Source organism: Sorex araneus, chromosome 4, assembly GCF_027595985.1.
Source record: "Sorex araneus isolate mSorAra2 chromosome 4, mSorAra2.pri, whole genome shotgun sequence".
Taxonomy (NCBI): Eukaryota; Metazoa; Chordata; class Mammalia; order Eulipotyphla; family Soricidae; genus Sorex; species Sorex araneus.
Window position 1 is genome coordinate 189,749,160 of NC_073305.1, and position 22,002 is coordinate 189,771,161.

The 22,002-nt window shown below is 52.3% G+C and overlaps 1 protein-coding gene across 3 annotated transcripts in view; it reads right to left on the reverse strand.

Annotated features, from left to right (window-relative positions):
- The window catches only part of PDE10A (phosphodiesterase 10A), a 370,412-nt gene that overhangs the window by 79,654 nt on the left and 268,756 nt on the right, over nucleotides 1-22,002 (reverse strand). For all 3 annotated transcript variants that reach the window (XM_055137220.1, XM_055137218.1, XM_055137219.1), the window contains 2 exons: nucleotides 19,162-19,190; nucleotides 144-264 (listed from right to left, as the gene is read on the reverse strand). In XM_055137220.1, the coding sequence (XP_054993195.1) occupies nucleotides 144-264; nucleotides 19,162-19,190 (150 nt within the window). The remainder of the gene's footprint in view (nucleotides 1-143; nucleotides 265-19,161; nucleotides 19,191-22,002) is intronic.

The window sequence follows — 22,002 nt, forward strand, 5'->3', positions numbered from 1 at the left end:
GTAGCCTCAGGACCAAGGATTTTCACTGCAGAGAGGCCCCAAGCAGATGTAAATGAACGCTTGGCGCGCCGTGTGCCCTGCAGAGAACGCCCTCCCCACCCCCAGCCCCCAGGCCCCCACCCCCCCCACCCCTCCACACTCACCGATTTTAATGATGCTGCTGAGTTCGTAGAGGAGCAGCTGGTTGTCCCCGCCCGTGTCCAGCCGCTGCTCGATGTAGCTGTTCAGTTCGTACACAACTCCTTGCATGTTCGTGTCCTGGTACTTGGAATAAAGACAGAACACCCACAATTAAAGACGGCAAAGCTAAAGCTCCCGTGTTGTTCCGCCATGGCGTTGGTATGCACAGGACTTCATAGACACAAACTTACACTCCTGTTAAGTGTGTGTATAGAGCACAGCCACGGAGTGTACTTTTACAGAGGAAGATTTAAACATTGTAGCCAACCGCCTAGAAAGAAGCAGGTCATGCCTTGGGAACACCTGGAAAGACTGTACACACACACTGGCACTGAAACAGGAGACGCTGAACCGACACACTTGTGGCTCCCGCTGTAGGGTATCTGTCCACGTGCTCGGGGCAAACTGCAGGGCCTTAGCCAGGCACGAGAAGACGTGCAGGAAGGAGGAGAGGCAGCCCGAGGTCCCGAGTGCCTGCCTTCTGCCGTCGGCCTCCGTGTCCATCCATCTGTCCATCCATCTGGCTGGCATGTGCTAACTCTGGCTCTGAACGCTTGCCTGGCGCGGAGCACGGCCTCCTCTCGGGCCCCTTCCGTCCCTGCCCTCCCAGGAAGGGGTGTATCCCCTTTCCACACCTCTCACTCCTGGTCTCAGGTCAGCCTGGGGTGCTCAGGGCTTGCTCCCGGCAGGGGTGTGCGGGAGGGGCCCAAGTTCCCTTTGTGCTTTTCTCGCGTCACTGACAGTTTTCCCAGCACTTTTTTTTTTAATTGAAGAGGCTTTCCTTGGCCCACTTCATACTTGCTTTAAAGTTCTGCTGCTTTCTATTTCCCTGTAGCAGGTCCTGTGACTCACAGTACTGTGAGTGACACGGTTTCTGCACCCACTGCCCCAGTGTCGAAACTGCATACCCTAAGCCCCTTCATGGAAAGTGAGCTGCCCGTGGGCCAGGCCGACGGCCTCTCGGGGAGGGCGCCTGCCTGCACCGGTGGCCTGGTTCCCTCCCCGGCACCCCACGAGGTGCCCTGAGCACCATCAGGAGCGACCTCTGAGTGCAGAGCCAGGAGGGAGCCCTGGACAGTGCTGGTGTGACCCAACAAAACAGGGTCTGTCTCTGGCCCCAGAGCCTGTCTCCCGTCTGGTCCCACCCGGGGCGGTTCTCATACTGTCCTGGTTTCCGCGGCTTTGGACTGTGCTTCAAAGCTGGAGAGACACAAGCCTCCATCCTCTCCGTTCCTAGGATGACTGTGGCCTGCAGGGCTTAGCAGCATCGTTGTTATCACACCATATAAATTTCAAAGGCACTTGGTCCGTATCCCTGAAACTGAACCGGGCCTCTGTACGGGGCTGCCTGGACTCTGGGGGGCGCTGGGCAGGCCTGTCTCTCCGACACTCTGAGTCTCCGACACTCTGAGTCTCCCAACTCCGCAAGGCAGACGGTGTGTTTCCATACCTCGGCGTCTCTGTTTCTATCAACAGTGGCTCAGCTTCTTCTTCACTTCCTTTGTCAGGCTGATTCCCACTTAACAATACTTGTTTTTTGTGGCATACTTTTGAATGCGATTTATTTTTATTTCTCTCTAGAAAGGTCTTCAACTCAGCTCCTCTGACAGGCTGCCATCTCAGGCCCATTCCCAAAACAACAGCCATAGTAAACTTCAAAAATAAAATAGCAATGCTGCCATGCCTGCCTCAGAGCACTGCTGGGCTCTCCCAGGAGCCAGAACGCCTGGCCTGCAAGCAGCACGATGCACTGCAGAGCGGTGCCTGGCCGACCGCCCAGCACCCTGCCGACCCGACCACGCAGGGACCCTTCACACTCCCAGGTCTGTTGTGATTCTTTTCTTTGTTTGGCTTGGGACCGCACCCAGCAGTAAGCTCAGGCTTACTCCTGGCTCTGTGCTCTGGGGTCACTCCTGGCGGACTCAGGGAACCAGACAGGTGTGGAGGATTGAGCCCAGGTCAGCCACATGCAAGGCACGTTTCCTACTCACTGTAACTAACTCTGGCTCTGAACGCTTGCCTGGCACTTCCCTACTCCTAAGCCCACCTCTATAAACTGGCAGGAAGTGGATGAGCAGGTAAATAAATGAGAGAGAGAGAGAGAGAGAGAGAGAGAGAGAGAGAGAGAGAGAGAGAGAGAGAGAGAGAGAGAGAGAGAGAGAGAGATGGGCCAATCAGTGACCCACCCCACAGACACATACCCCGTGGCCTGTTGGGGACTGTTCAGGACCCTGAACAAAAGAGGACCCCGAAACCTTTACCCTGGAGAAACCGGAAAATTCCATTACCAGTTTTGCATAACCTGAGGCACAGGTGCCCTTGTGACAAAGGAAAGAGTTAAACTCAAGAAGTAAAAGTAGCCCAGGGCAGGTAACTACGAGACCCCAAAAAGCCCGTAAAGTAGAGTGCCTTCCTCTACACTAAAAGCCTTGTGCATTCCTCCTGACAGATGCTCCTGCCAGATAAACCCTTGCCTTCCCCTCCCCACTATTTCTCAACCTACTCTTGGAGAATGTTGTAAGCCCACCAAATAACACCCCAACTTTTCCTTATTTGGTCTGAGAAGACACTTCCCTGATGATTGACAACTCATGTACCAACCCCCTGCTAAGAAATGTATAAAACCAGCATAACTGCCAATAAAGATGCTCTTGATCGGTACTTATCGTCTTGAGCCCCCTATTTATTATCCTCACCAGTTTTATTTTCAGATCGGGACCACTCATAGAACCCACCCAATTAGGAGCGCTTTCCACTGTTGTCTCTCCGTGGGCCGGAGAGATCTCCGGGGGAACGCGCAGTAGCCCTGACACCATCCTGTACCTAAGGACTCTGCCCAACAGAAGACGTGCCGGGAACAGAACAACGAAACTTGCGCCTGGTCCCGGCAGCCTCCAGGCCCAGCCCCTGCCAGCCCTCGGCCCCCGGCCAGCCCAGACCCTCTGCTCCCTCGTCCGCTTTCCGGGCGCTCGTCCACACCGGCACCCTAATTCTGCCCGCTGCCTGTGGGCAGGGGTGCAGCCACACTCACCCGGCCCCGGCTGCCACTGCTTGGACCCACAGGGGGGGAGCAACCGGCCCACCGCTGCCCCAGAGACCTCACAGGGCCGACCACAGCTTGTCCACTGTCAAGCTGTGGACACCCGGGGAAGGGATCTCGGTGCGTGAGGGACCGCAGGGCGTCTCTGCATCTCTGCATGTGGAACAGCCGGGACTTCCCACATGCCACCATGAATGTGTCTGATGAGCTCAAAGAAACAAGGGTAAAATGAGGCACGTGGGAACCTGCGAGTGACAGAGCTGAAGAGTCAACAGGACAACGGCAGCTGAGGAAGGAAAAACCGGCGAGGGGCAGCACGGAGCAAACAGCTCAATGAAACCAACACCTGAGCGAATGGAAGCCTCGCCGAGAATGACCCACTTAGATGATCATCCTGAGGGAAGGACTGTAGGGAATTAGCAGCGAGGGGAGTTCATAGCCTCAAAACAGTTTTGCATAAAGCATACAGGAGTTTCTTTAAATGACAAGACACACTTTACAAACATTTGCAACTCTCATAGAACAGCTGCAACCAGCCCCTTCCTCTCATGCTGTCACTCACCGATGACACAAAAAGGCAGGACGGGTGGGAACACTGAGCCCAATCCCGGTGCCTTGGAACAGCCAGGGGAACTGTGAACCCCAGTCAGAGACAGCAAGACAATCTTACACCCCTCTAAAAATCTGGGGTGGCCCTATTTATATCAGACCACACGGACATTGGATTTCAAGCCGTAAGGGAGAGGATGGTCGCTATCTGCGGTGAACACGTCAGCACCTCCAGAAACCCTTCCTCCTAAGCACCTGTGCAGGAACTTCAAAATAATTAAAACAACTGCTAACAGGCAGGAAGAAAATGCTGACAGCAAGACAACAGTAGCAGGAGACCCTAACACCCCTCTGTCTCTGCTGGGTGACAAATTCAACGAGGAATCCTGGTCTCGAAGGAAGTAAGGGAAGCCGGGGGCCGTGCTCAGTGCTGCCGGGGCGTCCCGTCGCCGGGGCAGTCACTGCACACGCCTCGCCCTCTGCGGCCAGCTCTGCCAGAGGGCGCTGACACCCCGCAAGTTAGGGCCGGCTGCAGGATGCTCTACTTAAGAGCCCAAACAAAAAATAACCTGAGAACCCCTGAGACATTCACATTGCAGGATGCGTTAGAAGCCCGAGGTGGAATGAGGGTCGACCTCTCCAGCCTCTCGGACCCCAGGAGGGAACCTGTCACCAGCCTCCATTCCGCCCCACGCGAGTCTGAGGTGGCATTTGCCGCTTGCTAGGGCTACCACTGAAAGTGCCGATTAAGAAAATTTGACTTCTTCGGAGAACTAAAAGGATCTGAGACCAGTGCCAGGCGCGGTACTGCTTTAACGTGCCGACCGCGGGCTCTGGGTGCAGCCCGCTCACTGACCCAGCCATTCCCTCTTTTTCTCAAGAAACCTGCGTAGGACCCTCTGTGCCTAAAGACTTTGATTCCAGAGACCTAACACATTCGGGCATCTAGTGCAGCTTCTTATAGCAATGCATTGGGACTGTGAACTGGGCTGCAACTCTGTGCTGCCCGGGGGTGGATCTTTCCTCTCCACCCTGTCTTCCTGCATGGAAAATGGTGGCGGCAGCAACATCCACATGGCAGGAGCCATCTTCTAAGACTCCTAACCCAGAGGTATACGATTTTTACACTTGGGGCTCCTAGGGAATCATGGGAAGTGGGTGTAAGCAGCATGCCCTCGGCCCAGATAAATTCGGAGCTGCTGAGAGTGAAACGGACCCTCTGCACCTAAAGACTTTGATTCCAGAGACTTCTTACAGCAATGCACTGGGACTGTGAGCTGGGCTATGCAATTTCTGGCAGAATTTTCCCTGGACTTTATACAGAAATCCAAAACATCCATAATTGTCAGCAATGTGAAATGGTTCCTTTTTAACAAGACTGACTTGAGGGGGAAACTCCAAATAATAACAGTGAGTTTTTGTTGAAATATTGAAGGTTATTAAAGTAGCAGCCATTTCAAAAAAAAAACCTATGGATATTTCGCTGGATACACACATCGCAAACCCTTCTCGGGGCCCCCGGATGGCGCTTACGTGGCAGAGCACATGCCTGGCACATGCAAGAGCCTGTGTGTGACCCCTGGCACCACATGTCCAGTCAGTAATACAGGAAACACTGTAACAAGAACACCGTGTGGGCCCTACACAATAGCCAACAACAGGAAATATTCTCATCACTTTTTCTATTTCCCCTATCTTTTTTATAAGTTGTTTTTATAATTTTAATTTGGCATAAGTTGAAACATGCAGAAAACTGAAACAAGATTTTATTTACAACACCAAGTATTTACATCCTGTGTTAATTCGTCTCATTGTTCGCTGATTTTGATAAATTATCTCCTCTACTGCCCCACCTGCACGTAACAGTAACATATATATTTTATCTAAATATCTGAGAAACTGGTGTGCATTTACCCCAAACCCATTTTGCTCAGTTAAATATAGTCACCATGCGCAAAAAATTTAACATTATTGTAACAATGTCAGATGATGAAAAAAGTCCACATTGAGATTCCATATCCCGTCCCCTTGCATTGCTCTGTTGAGCTGGACCAGGTGCAAAGCTCAGATCACACATGGCATTTGTCATGCCTCTCTGGTAATTTTTTTTTTCTCTTTGGTAAAATTTAACCTGGAAAAATCCTGCAGCAATTCTTTATGTTTTCTGATGTTTTGAAAATCATGAATAAATTTGGATTTGTCTGACGTTTTCTCAAGATAGATGCAGTTACCGTATTTCCAGCCACAGCATAACGAAGATCTGGAGCTCGGAGGCCCTCAGCCTGCCTTCTCTCTGCCTGGCATTCTGCTGGGAAGAAGAGCCCCTGGCTACCTCTTTGATTTTTGTAAGTGAGTATAGGCCTGCAGACTCTCATTTCACTAAAACGGCATGATCTATTAACATTGTTTTCATTCATTCTGATTGCCCCAGCTTTCCCGGATCTGACCCACCCAGGGTCACCCCTGGTCCCACTGAGTCGACCCTTTAGTTCCTCATCACTTACGCTGCCCGTCCTGAACTCACCACTTCCGTGTGTAAAGAAGCCCATTCTTCCTAAGCTGTGGGTCGTATGTAAAGTCTAGGAGCTGGAGCTACAGGTGCCACCTCTGTCACTGCCCGCTCACACGGACTGTGGATTGGGAAGCCCTCGACGGTGTGGACACAGACTCTGTTTCTCTTCACACACACACACACACACACACACACACACACACACACACACACACACAGACTTGACACTGCGAGTCTATGCCTCCGACCCCACCACAGACTCTGTTTCTCTTCACACACACACACACACACACACACACACACACACACACACACACTTGACACTGTGAGTCTATGCTCCTCCGACCCCACCCGCACAGCGGACAGGCTCTGACACTCCCCCTGGTGACATCTGTGCTTCCCATCCTCCATAAGAAGCTTCCCACACAGCTCCTGCTGCAGTGCCCGAGGCTATTCTGACCTCTGTCATCAGGAAAACCTGGATTTAGCAAACATGCTCTGATTTCCTCTCTGAGCTGGGATCATTTCCCGGGAGGGTGGAAGCAAATTCCAGAACTCCTTGACTCAACATTCAAACTAGCAGAACTGCATTTCACCTAGTGGGAGCTTCACCTCGCTGCCATTCCTTCTCGAGCTCAGCCCAAGCAGGGGACACATGTCTGCCTCCAGGTCCCTGTCAGTAAGTGCCAACTTGACGTGCCCATGGCCAGCTGGAGCTGGAGTCCATGAAATCACATTTAAGGAGCTTTCCAACGATGAGCCGTCACCTGCTTCTTCCATCCCCAAACGGCGCTGGCTGGCCCGGCACGTGGGCTCGCTGTCACAGCCGGATGGAAGGGACCAGGCAACCTGAGACGCGACTCCGCATCTTTCTAGCCTGGGGCAACGCGACTGGCCCAGCTTCCAGATCTCCTTCACCCACTGAACTCTGACGCCCGTTCTGCTCTGTGCCTTTGAAACGTTAGCCGGTTTGGTGAGCAGCTTCAATAAGATTCACGTAACATAAGAGAATGTAAATAGATTTCTATTTTAGCACACTGTCATAATAAAACTGTTCTTGGCCCGAGAGATACTAACGGCTGAAGACACTTGCCCTGGCCTGGTTGACTGTGATCCCACCCTCAGCACCACACATGGTTCCCCCAGAACCTTCAGGAGTGACCCCTGAGCAGTCAGGAGTGAGCCCTGAGCACTGCGGGATGTGGCCCAAATCACCCCTCCTCTCCTCTCCCCCCCCCACACGATTTTTCTCTAAACAAACGGTGGAAACCCTTCTCTTAGAAGGCAAGTGACAGCCAGGCAAGTCTACAAAGCTGCAGGTGTCAAGCCAGATTACCGGCTGCTCACCTGTAGCCAGGTGGCCCGTTCTACCCCTCACCCTTCCTCTTACTCCCCCTGCCTCTCCCTTTGCTCATACTTATCCTCCAGGTCACCAGCTAAAACACCTTTTGCTGAATGTCAGAGTATGGAAAGAAGTGGGAAAGAGTCAACGGTCACGGTCACGAGCTGTGGAGGGCAACAGACGGGTCTGACGGCCGGCCAGGCGGCGGCTGCAGAGGGACGGGCTCTCCCCGGCCCCACACAGCCCCTCACAGCGTCGTTCCCATAAGTACACAGCCATGCTGCCGTGAGCTAATTGCTAAAAGGGAATAATTTTATAAGACAAACGTCTGACTCACCTTTCCTATTTAGTCGCCAACCTATTTCTTATCTCCCTTTTAAGGCAAAACTCTCTAACACGGTTTTCTCTCTGTCTGCTGCCACCCTCTTCCCTCCCCTAAACTCTGCCCCAGGGCGTCTCTGACTGATGCCAAACTCACCTCCACTGCCGGGACAACTGAGGGTCAACCCAGTCCTTCCTTCTCTAAAACACTCGCAAGCATTTGGCATGGTCATCAGTGCTTCTTACTTCTATATTTATAGCTATTTGTCAATAGCTATAATATTGCCTATATATTTCTAATAACTATTCACTACTAATAGTGGTATTTCATTTCTTATTCTTTAACGTTTACATTTGCGTGTTCTTAAAGATGGATTGCTGAAGGTGGTCTATCTACTAAGGAAACAGAAGTTATTCATCAGTTCTGTATTTAAAATTTGAACCAATTTTTAATCCTATTAAAAACTCCCCTCTATTTTTAAATTTTTTGATGTTCTAATAAATGAATATAATAGGAATTTTCTTCCTTTTCAGGGAAGTTTACATTGGATAGATTTTATCCCCATTTTTGCAAAGCTTTTAAAAGCTGTATTTTAAAATATAACTCAGATAAATAGTGAAATAAAGTAGGAGTTAAAGTTTAAATGTTATTCATATTAGACAACATATGTTGAAAGGTATCACCCTTTGTATGGACATGAGAAGAGATGCATTAAAACTTATAGAATTGCTCTGCTGGGGCCATCTCAATCTCAGACTACAGTGCTCAGGCCAGATTAGTCTTTCCTATCCCTAGCAGGGTCCTAGTCTCATCATTACTTTTGGATCATGACAGCATTTGTCTATGATCAAGCTCTTAACTTATAGTTAAGAATTAGGCACTTTGGCCAGGCCCATCTCGATGCCAGGGTAGCACATAACTCACCTTTTGCCTTCGATCCGTCCCGTCCCTCGTCGGGACCCTGCTTTGGGGGTGCTAGGAACTGAGGGCAACGGAGGCTTAAGTGGAGAAAGCAGATGCCCGGGAGGGAATAATATTTGAGGCCAATTAAATCCCAAGTTACAAAAGCATAATATTGTTTTCTCATGTCCATACAAAAAGGACATTGCTTTAAAGTAAGTTATTCAAAAGGCACAAGAAGAGGAGAAAGGCAATATTAACTTATATAATATAAATTCTGTATCCTAGGAAGGTCTGACCTTACAAATTAGCAGAGTCAGATTAAGGGAAAGCTATGGATTAACTGTTTTGGGGAAGAGAGCATAGAGAAGTGATTACAGCTAAACAAAGGGATGGGAGAGATTCGGGAACACCTTGATGGGTGAGACTGGGGTAAGCCTAAACTCCAGGGAAAACAGGGACAAGCTACTTGTGGCAAGGGGGAGAGGACAAAGTAATGTCATCCTACAACCCAAGACAGATGGAATACAAATAAAAATAGGTTAGCATGGTAGCACTGTCATCCTATTGTTCACTGATTTGCTCGAGCGGGCACCAGTAACATCCCCATTGTTGAGACTTGTTGTTACTGTTTCTGGCATATCGAATACACCATGGGGAGTTTTCCAGGCTCTGCCATGCAGGCAAGATATTCTCGGTAGCTTGTGTGGCTCTCCAAGAGGGCTGGAGGAATTGAACCTGGGTCGGCCATGTGCAAGGCAAACGCCCTACCTGCTGTGCTACTGCTCCAGCCCAAAATAGGTGCAAAATAGATTAATGAATAAAAATGTGCTTATTCATTTTAAATAAAAATATTGCAGTGTCATGTATACATGACATGCCTCTTAAACATAAGAACATGCATAATCAATAATTTACTTGTGTTGCAATAAATCTTAAATTGAAACAATAATTTGATAACAAATTTAGTGATCTATACTAAATTCTGTAAAATAGTCATAACCTTTGACCCAGCAACCTCGGACTGCAGCATATTTTTCCTTAGGAAATTTTCCCTACTAATAAACCTGCTACACACAGAAAGATAGGAAGTCTATAAAAACTTAGGACAAGCTAAAAATGAAAAAATAGAACAAGACGTATAAAATTACCACACAGTAACTCAGTGTATACTCTGGGCCACTAAAGATTAGTCTGAATGGGACCATCAAATATTTAGGGAAAGGGGGAGAAAAGCGAAATGAGCACCAAGACTGTTACCAGGAAAGTATGTGCACAGAGAGAAGACAGGAGGGAGAAAGAGTCCCGGCAGATGTGACTGACTGAACGAGGTGGTCCTAGCATATTTTCAGATGCAGAGTTCTGATCGCTCAAAAACGGAAATGTGAAAGTCTTTCAACAGCCCCTGGGCAGCGCCAGTCCGACAGCAAGGCACAGGGCAAAGGCACCGTTCATTACTGGAGCAGCCTTGCAGAAACTATACTCCGGGTGTGACGCTCGACCAAGAGGAGCAAAGGGAGGTACTGGAAAGGCCCTGTGACACGGAGCAGACCAGCCCGCGCCCCAGCCCGCCGCGGCACACGGCTCTCAGGCAGTCAGCTCTCGCTGAACGATGGGGCAGGGCAGGGCGACGGCCGAGGATGGTGGGCGTCGACGGGAGGAAGCGGCACATCACAGCCACACCAGCGCTATCCGCCCTGACACTCAGACGCTCGAGCACGCCGGGCACATCTCGAGCCGGCGGCTTCTACCTCGGCCTCCCCGCCTGCAACCATCTGCAGCTGTGTGATGAGCTCCACGGGCACAGGGGATCCTTCCGAGATGGGAGCAAGTCAGACCTTCCCCACAGACGCACAGACACGAGGGCCGAGGCAGCGGCACAGCAGGTGGAGGGGGTCTAGCATGCGGCCAGCCCGGGTTCGAGCTCCATCATCCCGCACAGGCCCCTGAGCACCGCCAGGAGTAACTCCTGAGTGCAAAGCCAGGAGTAACTCCTGAGCATCGCCAACTGCGGCTCCCAGACAAAAATCAACAAAATAATACCGGCCCCCCCAAAAAAAATAATCCCAAAGAACAAGAGAACAGCTTCCACAGACACTGGGAAGCTCATGGCGCCTGACTGAACGGCTCCTCCAACAGATACGATACACGTGAAGCAGAAGGCGCTGTCGAGTTCCACTCTCAATGACATTGTGTGGGTGGGTGTGCTAATCCTGTCGCCTTCCGTGGAGCCTGTGCTGAGAAGAACGCCTTGCTCACAGCCCACAAAGCCTCTCTCCTCGGTCTTCTGAACAACAGAAGTCAGAAACCTATTAAGGTAGTACGGTCCAAAGTCTCAGCTCTATCAGGAACGCTGATCAAAGGAAGAAAGCATAAATATAATACAAATAGAAACAAAACAAATGCTCATAATAGCAGGGAGAATACTTCCCAATGCTCCAAGTACCAAAATTCCCCAAACCAAAAAAGAGATGAATTTAAACAAACTTTCCTCCTTCTAACATAAACTTGAGCATCGCTCTCACAATTTGAATTTGGGGTAAATACATTTAGAAATTAAATGAAACAGAACACAATTTCATTCAATGTTTGGGCAGAATGAAGTCCTACCTTCACTCTTTGTGTTCACTGACATCTACGTATCTTCCAAGCTAAACTTTTGAATTTTAGAAAGGACGATCAGTTCCATCACAAAGAGCAAGACTCAGTAAGGAAACGATTTCAGGGATCTACATTTTGAGATGGAAATGGAGAAAACTGAACTAAAACAGAAGAGGAGGGAAGAAAGTGAGGCCCAGGGAAGAGGGAACAGAAGAGGGAGTGTGGAGGGAGGGCAGGAAGGGAGGAGGGGACAGACAGACAGACAGACAGACAGACAAAAAGACCTAGAAACAGAGAAGTTGTGTGTTTTCAGGCTACTCTGTTCTGAGCTTCGATGTCGTCGTGGGAAGATGCGGCCCAGCAACCGGATTTGCCACCTCAGGGCCTGATCCCAGGCTGCCCGCCCACCCCCCCCTCTGCCAACCTGACCCTCGACCCACAGCTCTCCCATACTGGAGCGGGTGAAATACAAACTGACGGGGAGACTCCACGCTCAGGGATATTAACGTAGATAACTCAGGCACGTCTTAGTAAGTGCAGTAGCAAATATTTTATAAATATGAACAAAACAGTAATTTCAGGGAAAAAACATTATCCAAGAGTTGCTGGTCACTGACCTTCACCCACCCTTTACTTTTCTAAATGGTCCGAGAAAACAAAAGCAAAAAAGAAAACTGGGCATCTGCAGCTATTTACATACCTTCTACGACCATCTCACTGGGCGTAACACCAACGAGACTCTCTGAAATGACTCACCCAGAATTTACTGAAACCCCTCTGCCAAGAAAAAGTATGGCTGGACAAATAAAAAGTATTCTTCAGCGACTGGAGCAATAGCACAGCGGGTAGGGCGTTTGCCTTGCACGCGGCCGACCTGGGTTCGATTCCCAGTATCCCATATGGTCCCCTGAGCACTGCCAGGAGTAACTCCTGAGTGCAAAGCCAGGAGGTAACCCTTGTGCATTGCCAGGTGTGACACAAAAAGCAAAAAAAAAAAAAAAAAGTATTCTTCAGAAAATAATGATAGTGCATCCCATTTTTATATGCCGAGCACTGTATATGAGCTCACTGGTAAGGCTAGGGAAAAGGGCACCCCATACTTCGACAGGAAGCAGACTCGCGGGTGCCCGGGGACCCACACACAGAGCTGCGCTTTCCCTAACCTGCATGCACAGTCACTCTCTCCACAGACACGGCCATACTGTTGGTAGCCCAAGAATGAGCAAACCTGGACTTCTGCAAAGCAAAGTGAACTGTCGATTTAGAGAACATTCACAAAGGCGAATTTTCTCTGGGGGAACGTGCACAGTCCGTTACCCCCAGCTCCCCTCATCGCCTGACCCTGAACCGAATCGCTGTGTCTCAGTCAGCACCCAGCTCTGGACTCAGCAGGACTGTTCTACCATCCTCGCTCCAGGAGACGAGAAAACTCTGCCTGCACAGATACCAAACAAACCTCACATCGCTAAGTGACTTCTCGGCATATTCAGCATCATTTGAAGACTCAGGAAACCTACGAAAACACAGAAGGTGCTGGTCTAGGTTAGTCTAGCCGGGGTAAAGCCCGCACTCAGTGCTGCGGGGAAAAGAACGGAGGCATAACTAATGCACTCTAGGAAAGCTTGTGCCTCGCACCCTTTAAATAAAGGGAGGAATAGTTGTAAACTCACAATACCACCACAAGTCAGACTGAAGTAAAGAGACAGCACTGAAACACAGAAGCAACTTTAATTAAAGAGCCAGTGTGAATGTAAGCAGAGCGAAGCAGGCGGCAGAGCCAGGAACTCTGAGCGGCTCTTCCCGACACAGGAAGATGAAAGCCATGGCTATCTGGGGATCTAAGGGAGAACAAAAGGGGACCGAGGCTCCCCGCACCAAGACACGCATACACACCAAACAATATCCTGGGCCAAACAAAGGCCTTTGAAATCAGAAAACTCATCGAGTGGCAGGCTAAATTAGCAAAAGTTGAAACATTTACATGAAGCCCAGTAACGGTAATGAATTCCAACAGCTAATGAGCTTTATAAATATTCAGAAATGAAAAAGGCAGCACGGCACGGCAAACAATCAGAATATAATACAACATACGGGCAGTGTTGTAGGGCAAAGACAGTTGCCATGAAGCCTAAACTGTCTGGATGGGGAACATTCTCGCACCCATCTTGACATCTTCGCTCTCTTCTTGCCAGTAATCTCTCGGACTTACAGCTAAGATGACGCTAACAACAAGATAGCAATGGGATATGCTCAGAGAAAGGACCAGTCGTGATGAAAAATCAACAGCTGGTAAAGCTCAGTCAGTTTTACACCATTCACTGCAGGAACTGAATTTCTATTATTTTTTTAATACGTGACGTGATTTAATTTAAATTTAGTGGAGGCCCGCTGGCCCCTGTGTTTGAAAGAGGAGGGGCTGAGACTCTGTGAGTGCACAGGAAGGCCTGAGACACACGTGATGGCTCACGAGAGAAGCCAGGGGCAGTGCGAGGCCGGGCCAGGCGGGAGAACCAGGCTTCCTCCCAGGAGCCCCAGGGCGAGGCCCTGCAGTCCACACACCATAGCTCGAGGACGTGGGCACCCTGCGGGGGCCAGGAAAGTGTGAAGGGGGACCCCAGGGACCAGGCTCTTTGCTGCACAATTCTTCCCTAGCCGTGACGATCTTCTTACAACAGTACTGCTCGGTGTCCCGGACATACCTCCTCAAAAACACACCGGGCATCCTTCGGTGTCCCCTCCATCACTCCCATGTCAGCCACGCCTGTAGGTACACATGCAGACACACACACATGCACACATACATGTGTACACAGACGCGCACACATGTGCACACATGTGCGTGCGCACACATATGCACACTGCATGTGTACACATGTTCACACATGCATATACATGCACGCGCGCACGCACACACACACACCAGCCACCCTAACCTCTACCTGCTTGGTCTTGGGCGCGTGTCACCACTGAACTCGGAGCCTGTGTGGAGCTGCAGAGGTGACACTCACCAACTCTCCCCACACCGACACCAACGCTGTGAGGTGTTTCGGCAGCAATTGGTCATTCCTGCCTTGATTTCTCCTGAGCCGGAGCAGCAGGGGTCAGTCACTCTGTGATGACTGAGTTATAGCATCTGATGAGCAAGTCTACCCGGCTTGGGGGGTTGGGGTGCTGGAATGAGTCTTGCAGGAAACCCTGCCAGTACCAACACTGAAATCACTGCGCCTGAACTCAAGCTTACAGAGATGCCCTGATTTCCCCCCAGTGTGTGACTTCCGCATACAGGTGAAGTTTCCGTGTGCTGCATCACCCTACTCATCTGTCAGCAAATTCCTGAAATTGGGCACAGGAAAATGATTTGGAAGAATGGATGAACCCCATGGCTTTGACGAGAGAAACAGGCTCCGCCCCGTGACTGAGATAACACCGAGACGGCTCAGAGGGTCAGAAGAGAGGAATCCAGATGAAATCCAGTCCCAATAAACGTGGTCCTACAGTTAAGCATAAAGAACAAAATCTGTTACCCAGAAATCCCGAGTCTTCCTCCTCCTCTGCCGCCTATTCCTTCCCTCCTCCTTGGCTGAGTTCTGTATCTCGTCCCGGCAGATCTGAACCCCCTAAGCAGCGTCGCCGAGTCCTCCGACTACTGTCTGCAAGCTGCAGACACAGCCATGTTCTCAGCGCTGGGGTCTCCTGCCTCGGCTTACCCAGGACCGTGCTCAGTTTTCAATCGGCGCCAAAGTCATTCCCGAAAGCTCCAATTTAAAATGTTTGAAACCAACTTCCTGAGTCCCCAGTTTCACCCGTGCTAGTTCCCACCTCTCGTCTTCCTTTCATCAGGAAAGAGAAAAGTTTCTCCGCCAGATGCTCACGGAGCCTCTCACCCCTACAGCACAGCCGGCCCTCGGCTGCCCCTTCCTGGCACGGCCCACGACCTTCCCCCTCCCCACTGAGTCCTGCTCAGCAGCTTGAGCTACGCCTCAGGCCTCCCTTCCCTTTCTGTGAGATTCTCTCATTCCCTCTGCTCCTTGCTCAAAGATCCACTCACAGCACTGCCTGGGCCAGGGACGCGTGGGTGAGTCAAGGGCCACCTCCGCCCCCTCACTCTAGTCTCTCATTCCTCTGTAGTCCGCTGTGCATTTTAGTATAGGCTTTATTGCTACTCGACATACACAAATAAGAATGCCTTTTCCAACTATGTAGACACATTCGCAGCGATGAGACCCCAAATAAAAAGGAAAAATGAAAGAGGAAGAAAAGAGCAAGAAAGAAAGGAAAAAAAGAGAAATAAGTAACTAAGAGAATAAGAAATAAAAAGAGAAGAAAGAGGGATGGAGGATGGAGTCGGGAAGGGAGGGAGGGAGGGAGGAAGGGAGAGGGAGGGAGGGAGGGAGGGAGGGAGGGAGGGAGGGAGGGAGGGAGGGAAGAAGGCAGTCCTGTTCACTAGGGCATCGCTGTGAGACGGGAGATTTTCTAGGGAAAGTGAAGGGAGAGAGAGAGAAAAGACAAGGGGGGAGGGGGAGGGATGTGCTACACAGAGTTGATGAATTTGGTTAAAAAAATCTGAGTTGACCAGAAGAGCAACACCCAGAAATGTCCTATCATTTTTCATAAAGTGACACAAGGTCCCCAAAGACCACCCACCCATCCCTTCCAGGTCAAGCCAGGAAGGTCCCACGATGTGTCATGTGACAGCTGCCACTTCTAGAAAGTTCTGGTAATGTTTTCTTACCACACCTCATGCAGCAAATATCCTAAGTAAGAATATGAACAAAAAAATCTTTCTTAATTTATTCTTAAAAGATATCCTGTGGCTTATGATCACTATTAACTGTATTGTTAGGGATGCCATTGGGGTCAGTCTCTGCGGAAAGCAACGTGGGGATTTCTCACAAAACAGGAACAGAACTCCCCTAGGGCCCAGTGAAGTCACTTTTTGGAATCTATCCCTCAAATACACACACACACGCACACACAAATACACACACACACACACACAATGTTTTCAGCTGAGTATGTGTTGCTGGGAACTCTAGAACCTTAAGTCTTGTGCTAGAGTCTTTCCTATGGGGTAGAGGCCCCGAGAGTTACTGCGAGGTCTGGAACTTGGAGCAGGGAGAAGGAAGGAGGGGCTGGTGCCATCTGAGGGAGTCACCACAGTCCGAGGGCCTGAGTCACATGTGCCCTGAGACACTGTCACCATACTGTACGCTTAATACTCAACCATCAGTAACCTTGTAAATCGTGGCTCTTTAACTAAATTTTTTAATTTTTTTTTAATTTTAAAAGTTATGTATTATTCAAAAGGGTGAAAATGTGGCTGACTGGGTATTCTGAAATCTCCGTTCCAAGATTAAACTATTGACTACGTCAAATTAAAAGACATTTGAGTATCAGCTGAACAGGTAATGACCTGCTAGAGACAGCAGAGCAGGAACGGCTCTCGCCTTGCAGGCACCCACCGGGGTTCATCCCCAGCACTCCCACCACAAGCACTGCCGGGAGAGATCCCTGAGCTGAGAGAAGTCTCGAGCACTGCCAGCTGTGCCCGCCTCCAAAGGAGAACCCACACAAACAAACAAAAATACCAAACAGGTATTAATCAAGATGCTACGTGTACTCAGAAAAAGTAATCCTGGGAACTGACACTCTCAGAAGGTGGACGCAAGTTCTGGGCTGGAGATGAGCTTCCTGCCAGTTTGGCATCAGCCGAGAGAAACACAGAATCACAGAAACGAGACTCGCCGGACCAAGTTATCATCATTCCTAAAGGCTGCGAGACTGTGTGGCGCCAGGGGACACTCAGGACCCTCCTGCCCGGAAACAGGTGCTGAAGGCACTGCCCAGCGGTCTAGGAGCACGCCCTGGGGGGGAGTGCACAATGGGGGTCTGATCATCCTCCCCGGAGAAAGTCAGCTGACATGATGATGTAGAATCGTTCAACTTGGGGACTTTGGGGGCCAGGGAGCGTTTCCACCAGACAGCAGGTGAGGGGGGTCAGCAGGTGGACAAACACAAGCGAGGCACCACGTACAGCCCCAGTTGGTGACACTAAGAGAATTTATGTCAGGAACCCAGCAGGAAAAGGGGTGTGTGTGTGTGTGTGTGTGTGTGTGTGTGTGTGTGTGCGCGCGTGTGTGTGCATGTGTGTATGTGCATGCATGCGTGTGCATGTATGTGTGTGCACACGTGCACGTGCATGTGTGCATGCGTGTGCGTGTGCGCATGTGTGTGCGTGTATGTGTGAGTGGTGTCTGTGAGAGAGAGAGAGAGTGAGAGAGAGAGAGAGAGAGAGAGAGAGAGAGAGAGAGAGAGAGAGAGAGAGAGAGCCCCTTGCTTGCCTGAGCTTTGGGCTTCACGTCCCCACAGCTCTGGTTGAGATTAAACAAGCCCCGGCCTCATCCCCCCCAACTAAAGCTCGTCTGGGCTAAAACCAACAAGAAGCGTCGGTGAGCAAACTGCAGTTCCTCCCTGGCGCCCTCGGTTCCTCCTGCGCCCGCTACCTCTCGGCCCGAGAGCAGTCCTGCACAGGCCAACGGCCTGGGGTCTCGGGATGCCCCAGTGCTCCTGTGAGCACCTTTTTCTCCCCGAGCCTCACCTTACAGCCCTTCCGGCTTGTCCCAGCAGCTGCCTAAGTTCGGGCTGATCCCTGCCCCCTTGACCCACCCTGCAGCTCCACCCTTGGGGGCTTCTTGCTGTGAGCTCTGGAGGCTGCAGCTGCCCCCAAGGGACCCCAGAGGGGAACGGGAAGCTCTGGAGAATGGGACGCCCGGTTCCTGGTGAGGTTTATTAGGGTGCTTTTCTCAGTCCCTGGCAAGGGCCCATTTATCGGGGTGCTTTTCTCGGTCTCTGGCGAGGGCCCATTTATCGGGGTGCTTTTCTCGGTCCCTGGCAAGGGCCCATTTATCGGGGTGCTTTTCTCGGTCCCTGGCGAGGGCCCATTTATCAGGGTGCTTTTCTCGGTCCCTGGCAAGGGCCCCCATTTCCCGGGAGACCATCCTTCAGACTCTGGAACTGAAGGAGCGCCCGTGTGCACGAGCCTGTGAGCGGGACTCATGTCCCTTCACATGTGTGACACAGTGACCTCTTCGCCAGATGCCATCCGGACCGACCCGTGTCCGTGTTTGTCTCCCCTTAAGCCCTTCACGTCTCTGCGGGCTCTGCAGTCAAGACCCTCTCTCACCTTCGTGCTCACTCCATCCAGGCCGTCCTGTGGCCAAACCTCCGAGCACTGACTTCAGTGATCTCCCTGAGGCACGAAAGCCACCTCCGAGCCTCTAGACACGGGGGAACGGCAGGCCCACGGCCCGCGGCTCAGCCCCTGGGTGCTGGGAGCGTCCCCCGGGCACCCCCGAGTGAGGCCCCGCAGCCACTACCATGTGTGGGAGCCGCGCCAGGGAGGCTCATGGGGACTGTGCTCGGAGCAGCTGCAAACCACACAAACCACACAAACCCGCACAGACAACGCTCCTGCAGCTCTCAGACGCTGCCCCCGACCTGGAAAACACCATTAGCAATTTCCGGCCGAATCCAGGGCGTCTGCGCCGTGCAGGTCGCCAGGCTGCCCGCCGGGAAGCTCTCCGCTGGCACTGCCGTCGGGTGAGGGAGTGGGCGTGGGAGGACCCTCGGTGGGCCATTATCTCCCTGGCACACGGTCGTGTTACCACACGGAGAACATTTACCGAGGCGGCAGAGGCGAGGCTCGCGTCACTTACCCTGCTGACTTCCTTGGGAGCCGATTCATCTAGGGAATGAAGGAAGGAGAAAAACAAAATTAGAAACCTGAGCAGTCCCGAAATGTCCCCGACCCAAGTCTCTCCCGCAGCGCCTCCCCTCAGTGGGAGATGGGAGCGCGGCCTTCGGAGTCAGCAGAGGCGAGGACGTTCGGGTCGGGGCTAGAGACACGTTAATCTGAGAGGAGGAATGAAATGCCAGGGTAGCTTGTCCGTCTTTTCATGGCCGCCACTCAAGGGCTCAGAAACGGCCACGCCCGCTGACCCAGCGACAGGGCGGTCTACTCGGAAATGGGCCCAGCACAGCCATGCCTCCTGGGCACTGTCCAGGACAACAAACCCACACAGACGGTGCAGATGACCGCTAGGGCTGTGAGGGCGACCAGCAGCCACGAGCCTCTGGGGAAGCACTCGAGCGAGGACGGTGCTGTTCCCCTGAGGCCAGGCGGGGCAGAGACCAGCGCTGCCTGGTTCCAGGACCCTGGCTGGCAGTTGGGCCTTAGGAGCCAAGCACTCGGCCGCCCTTGGGTGCTCTGGCACTCCCCACTGCAGCTCGGGAGACGGGGAGAAGAGCAGGTGACACTCCTGTCCCTCTGCCTTCACTCCCTCGGCTCACGGACGGGGGCACCCAGGACACCCGGTGGGCGTCCAGTCTATGAACCAACTCACTGCTGGACTACGGCGGGCATCGGGGGTGAGGTGGGACACGTGACGGGGCAGCTTTGTCTGCAGCTGAGTCTTCAGTCTTCGCCGCGAGTGCCACGTAGAAACGGCTCCTCTATTGCCTCCCCCCGACTCAGGGGTCAACGTCGGCTAATCAAATGTCCAGTCAGTCCCACATCATCTCAGGGCGGTGAGTCCACAACAGGCTGCAGCGAGGTGCTACTCACACTCGCCATTCTACAGCACCAGCAGACAGCCCCCCCCCCCCCCGCTCCACACACACACACGGGAAGGAGTCCCCCGTGCAAGCCAGCAGAGGACTGCTGACGCTCTTTGGAGATCACGGCCAAGTCCTGCTCTGATATACTGGGAGCACCTGGAACTGAGCCCAAAGCTAGGCAGAGACTTGGCCAATGTGTGTATGAATACTCTGACACATGTGAGAGAAATGCACCTAGGGTCCCCGTGGGGCATGCCCTGCGGAGAGTGGGGAGGGACCCTATGCTGAGGCCAGCTGGGTGAACCAGTGTGAGAATCGGGGTTCCACCTCTTAACACTTTCCGTCAAGCCTCCTGCTCCTGCAAAATCACTGCTGAGTTCTCGCAGCCTTGGACTTCTAAAACCCTTCACGTGGAAAACTACAGGAAGGCCTGGGTTACGTCTGTCGGGAGTTCCTTCGTGAACACGCAACAGCCGAGCAGGTGTCAGGAAGAGAAAGCGTATGTGTTCAGTTGCTCGGTCCACAGAAACGGAGAGATCTGGGGTCTCACCTCATTGGAAAGAACAGCCCAGGGTCTCCTGCACAACAGTGAGGCGGTGGGGGTCCCCTTCCTGACACAGTCTGGGGCAGCAGCTGACCGCCAGGGACCCAAGAAGGCCCCGTAAAGTACCAGCACACCAGGAAACTGCTCCCTCCGGGGTTACAGACACGCTGGGCATCCGCCTCACGATTACTCACCACCAGGAACTGATACTTCACCCAAGCGGAACAGCCCGAGAAGTCAGGCGAATGTGCTCTTACGAGCACCACAGAAAGGACCGGAACTGACAAGGGAATTTAATTGTCCACAGTTTTGCTCTTTCTTTATTAGCACATTGATGCTCCTCCTTTTTCAACACTGCTGGTGACAGTTCAGGAATAACGACGCGGAGACCATTCTGCACCGACCCGACCCCAACACGGCGGCAGCCGGCGGCCGTGAGACAGTGAGCACTCCTTCCCTTTGTCTGAGCTTGGCACCAAATACCGCACTTAAAATACTTTGCTCTTTCCTCTGGAAGACGACCTGCAAGAAAGCTTGCCTTCTGCGCTCGGCAATGGGAACACCAGGCAAAACACAGTGAAATAAATAGATAAATAGATAAATGAGGTGTGCAGAGACTGGCCCCAGGGAGTCCAGGACTGGAACCCGGAGAGAAAGTCTCTGGAAACCAGCCGCTCATCCGGAGCACACCCTGAGAGGAAGAGACCAGCTGCAGGGGGTTCTCTGGACCGCCAAGGGGCCAAGCGGGGCGGGAGAGAACAGCTGATCTCGTAGCTTTCGGCAGCAGAGCGCGCACCAGGACCGCCTTCCACACCTGCCGTCAGCAGCTCCTCTCGCGAGCAGCCCCGGGCCAGCCTCAGAGCTGGCTGGAGACGGGGGTGCGGGCACCATGTGTCCTACACCCCCCCATTCCCTTTCTCCGCCCCAACAATAAAGCCCTGGGCGCCACTGCTGCACAGCTGCTGAGAAACTGGACCGTGACCCCCTTCCCTCAAGCAGCCGTGGGTCCGTGCTCCTGGGCTGGCTCCAACGGACGGATCCAGGGCCAGGGGCAAGAGGAAAGGTCAGGCCGCCCCCACTGCGGGCACCAGGGAGCCGGGGGGTGTTTCAGGAAAGGTTTCAAGCAGAAACCAGCGCTAGTGAGAGTCACAACAAGGCAGCTGAGAGCCGCGCCCCGCCCGTCAGAAAGGAGCGTCCCGACTCCTATGGGCCTGGCAGGCTCCAGAAGTTCCACCATGCCCAGGGGGCAGTCTCGACTGCTGCCATCAGCCCGCAGTGCCCGGCTCCCTTCTGCACCCAACCACCCGGTGGGAGAAAGAAGAGTTGGAGACGACGTATACGCCTGGAGGACTACGGCCTGCTCTGAACCCCTGGGCCAAGGCGCTTGTCCAGGCCA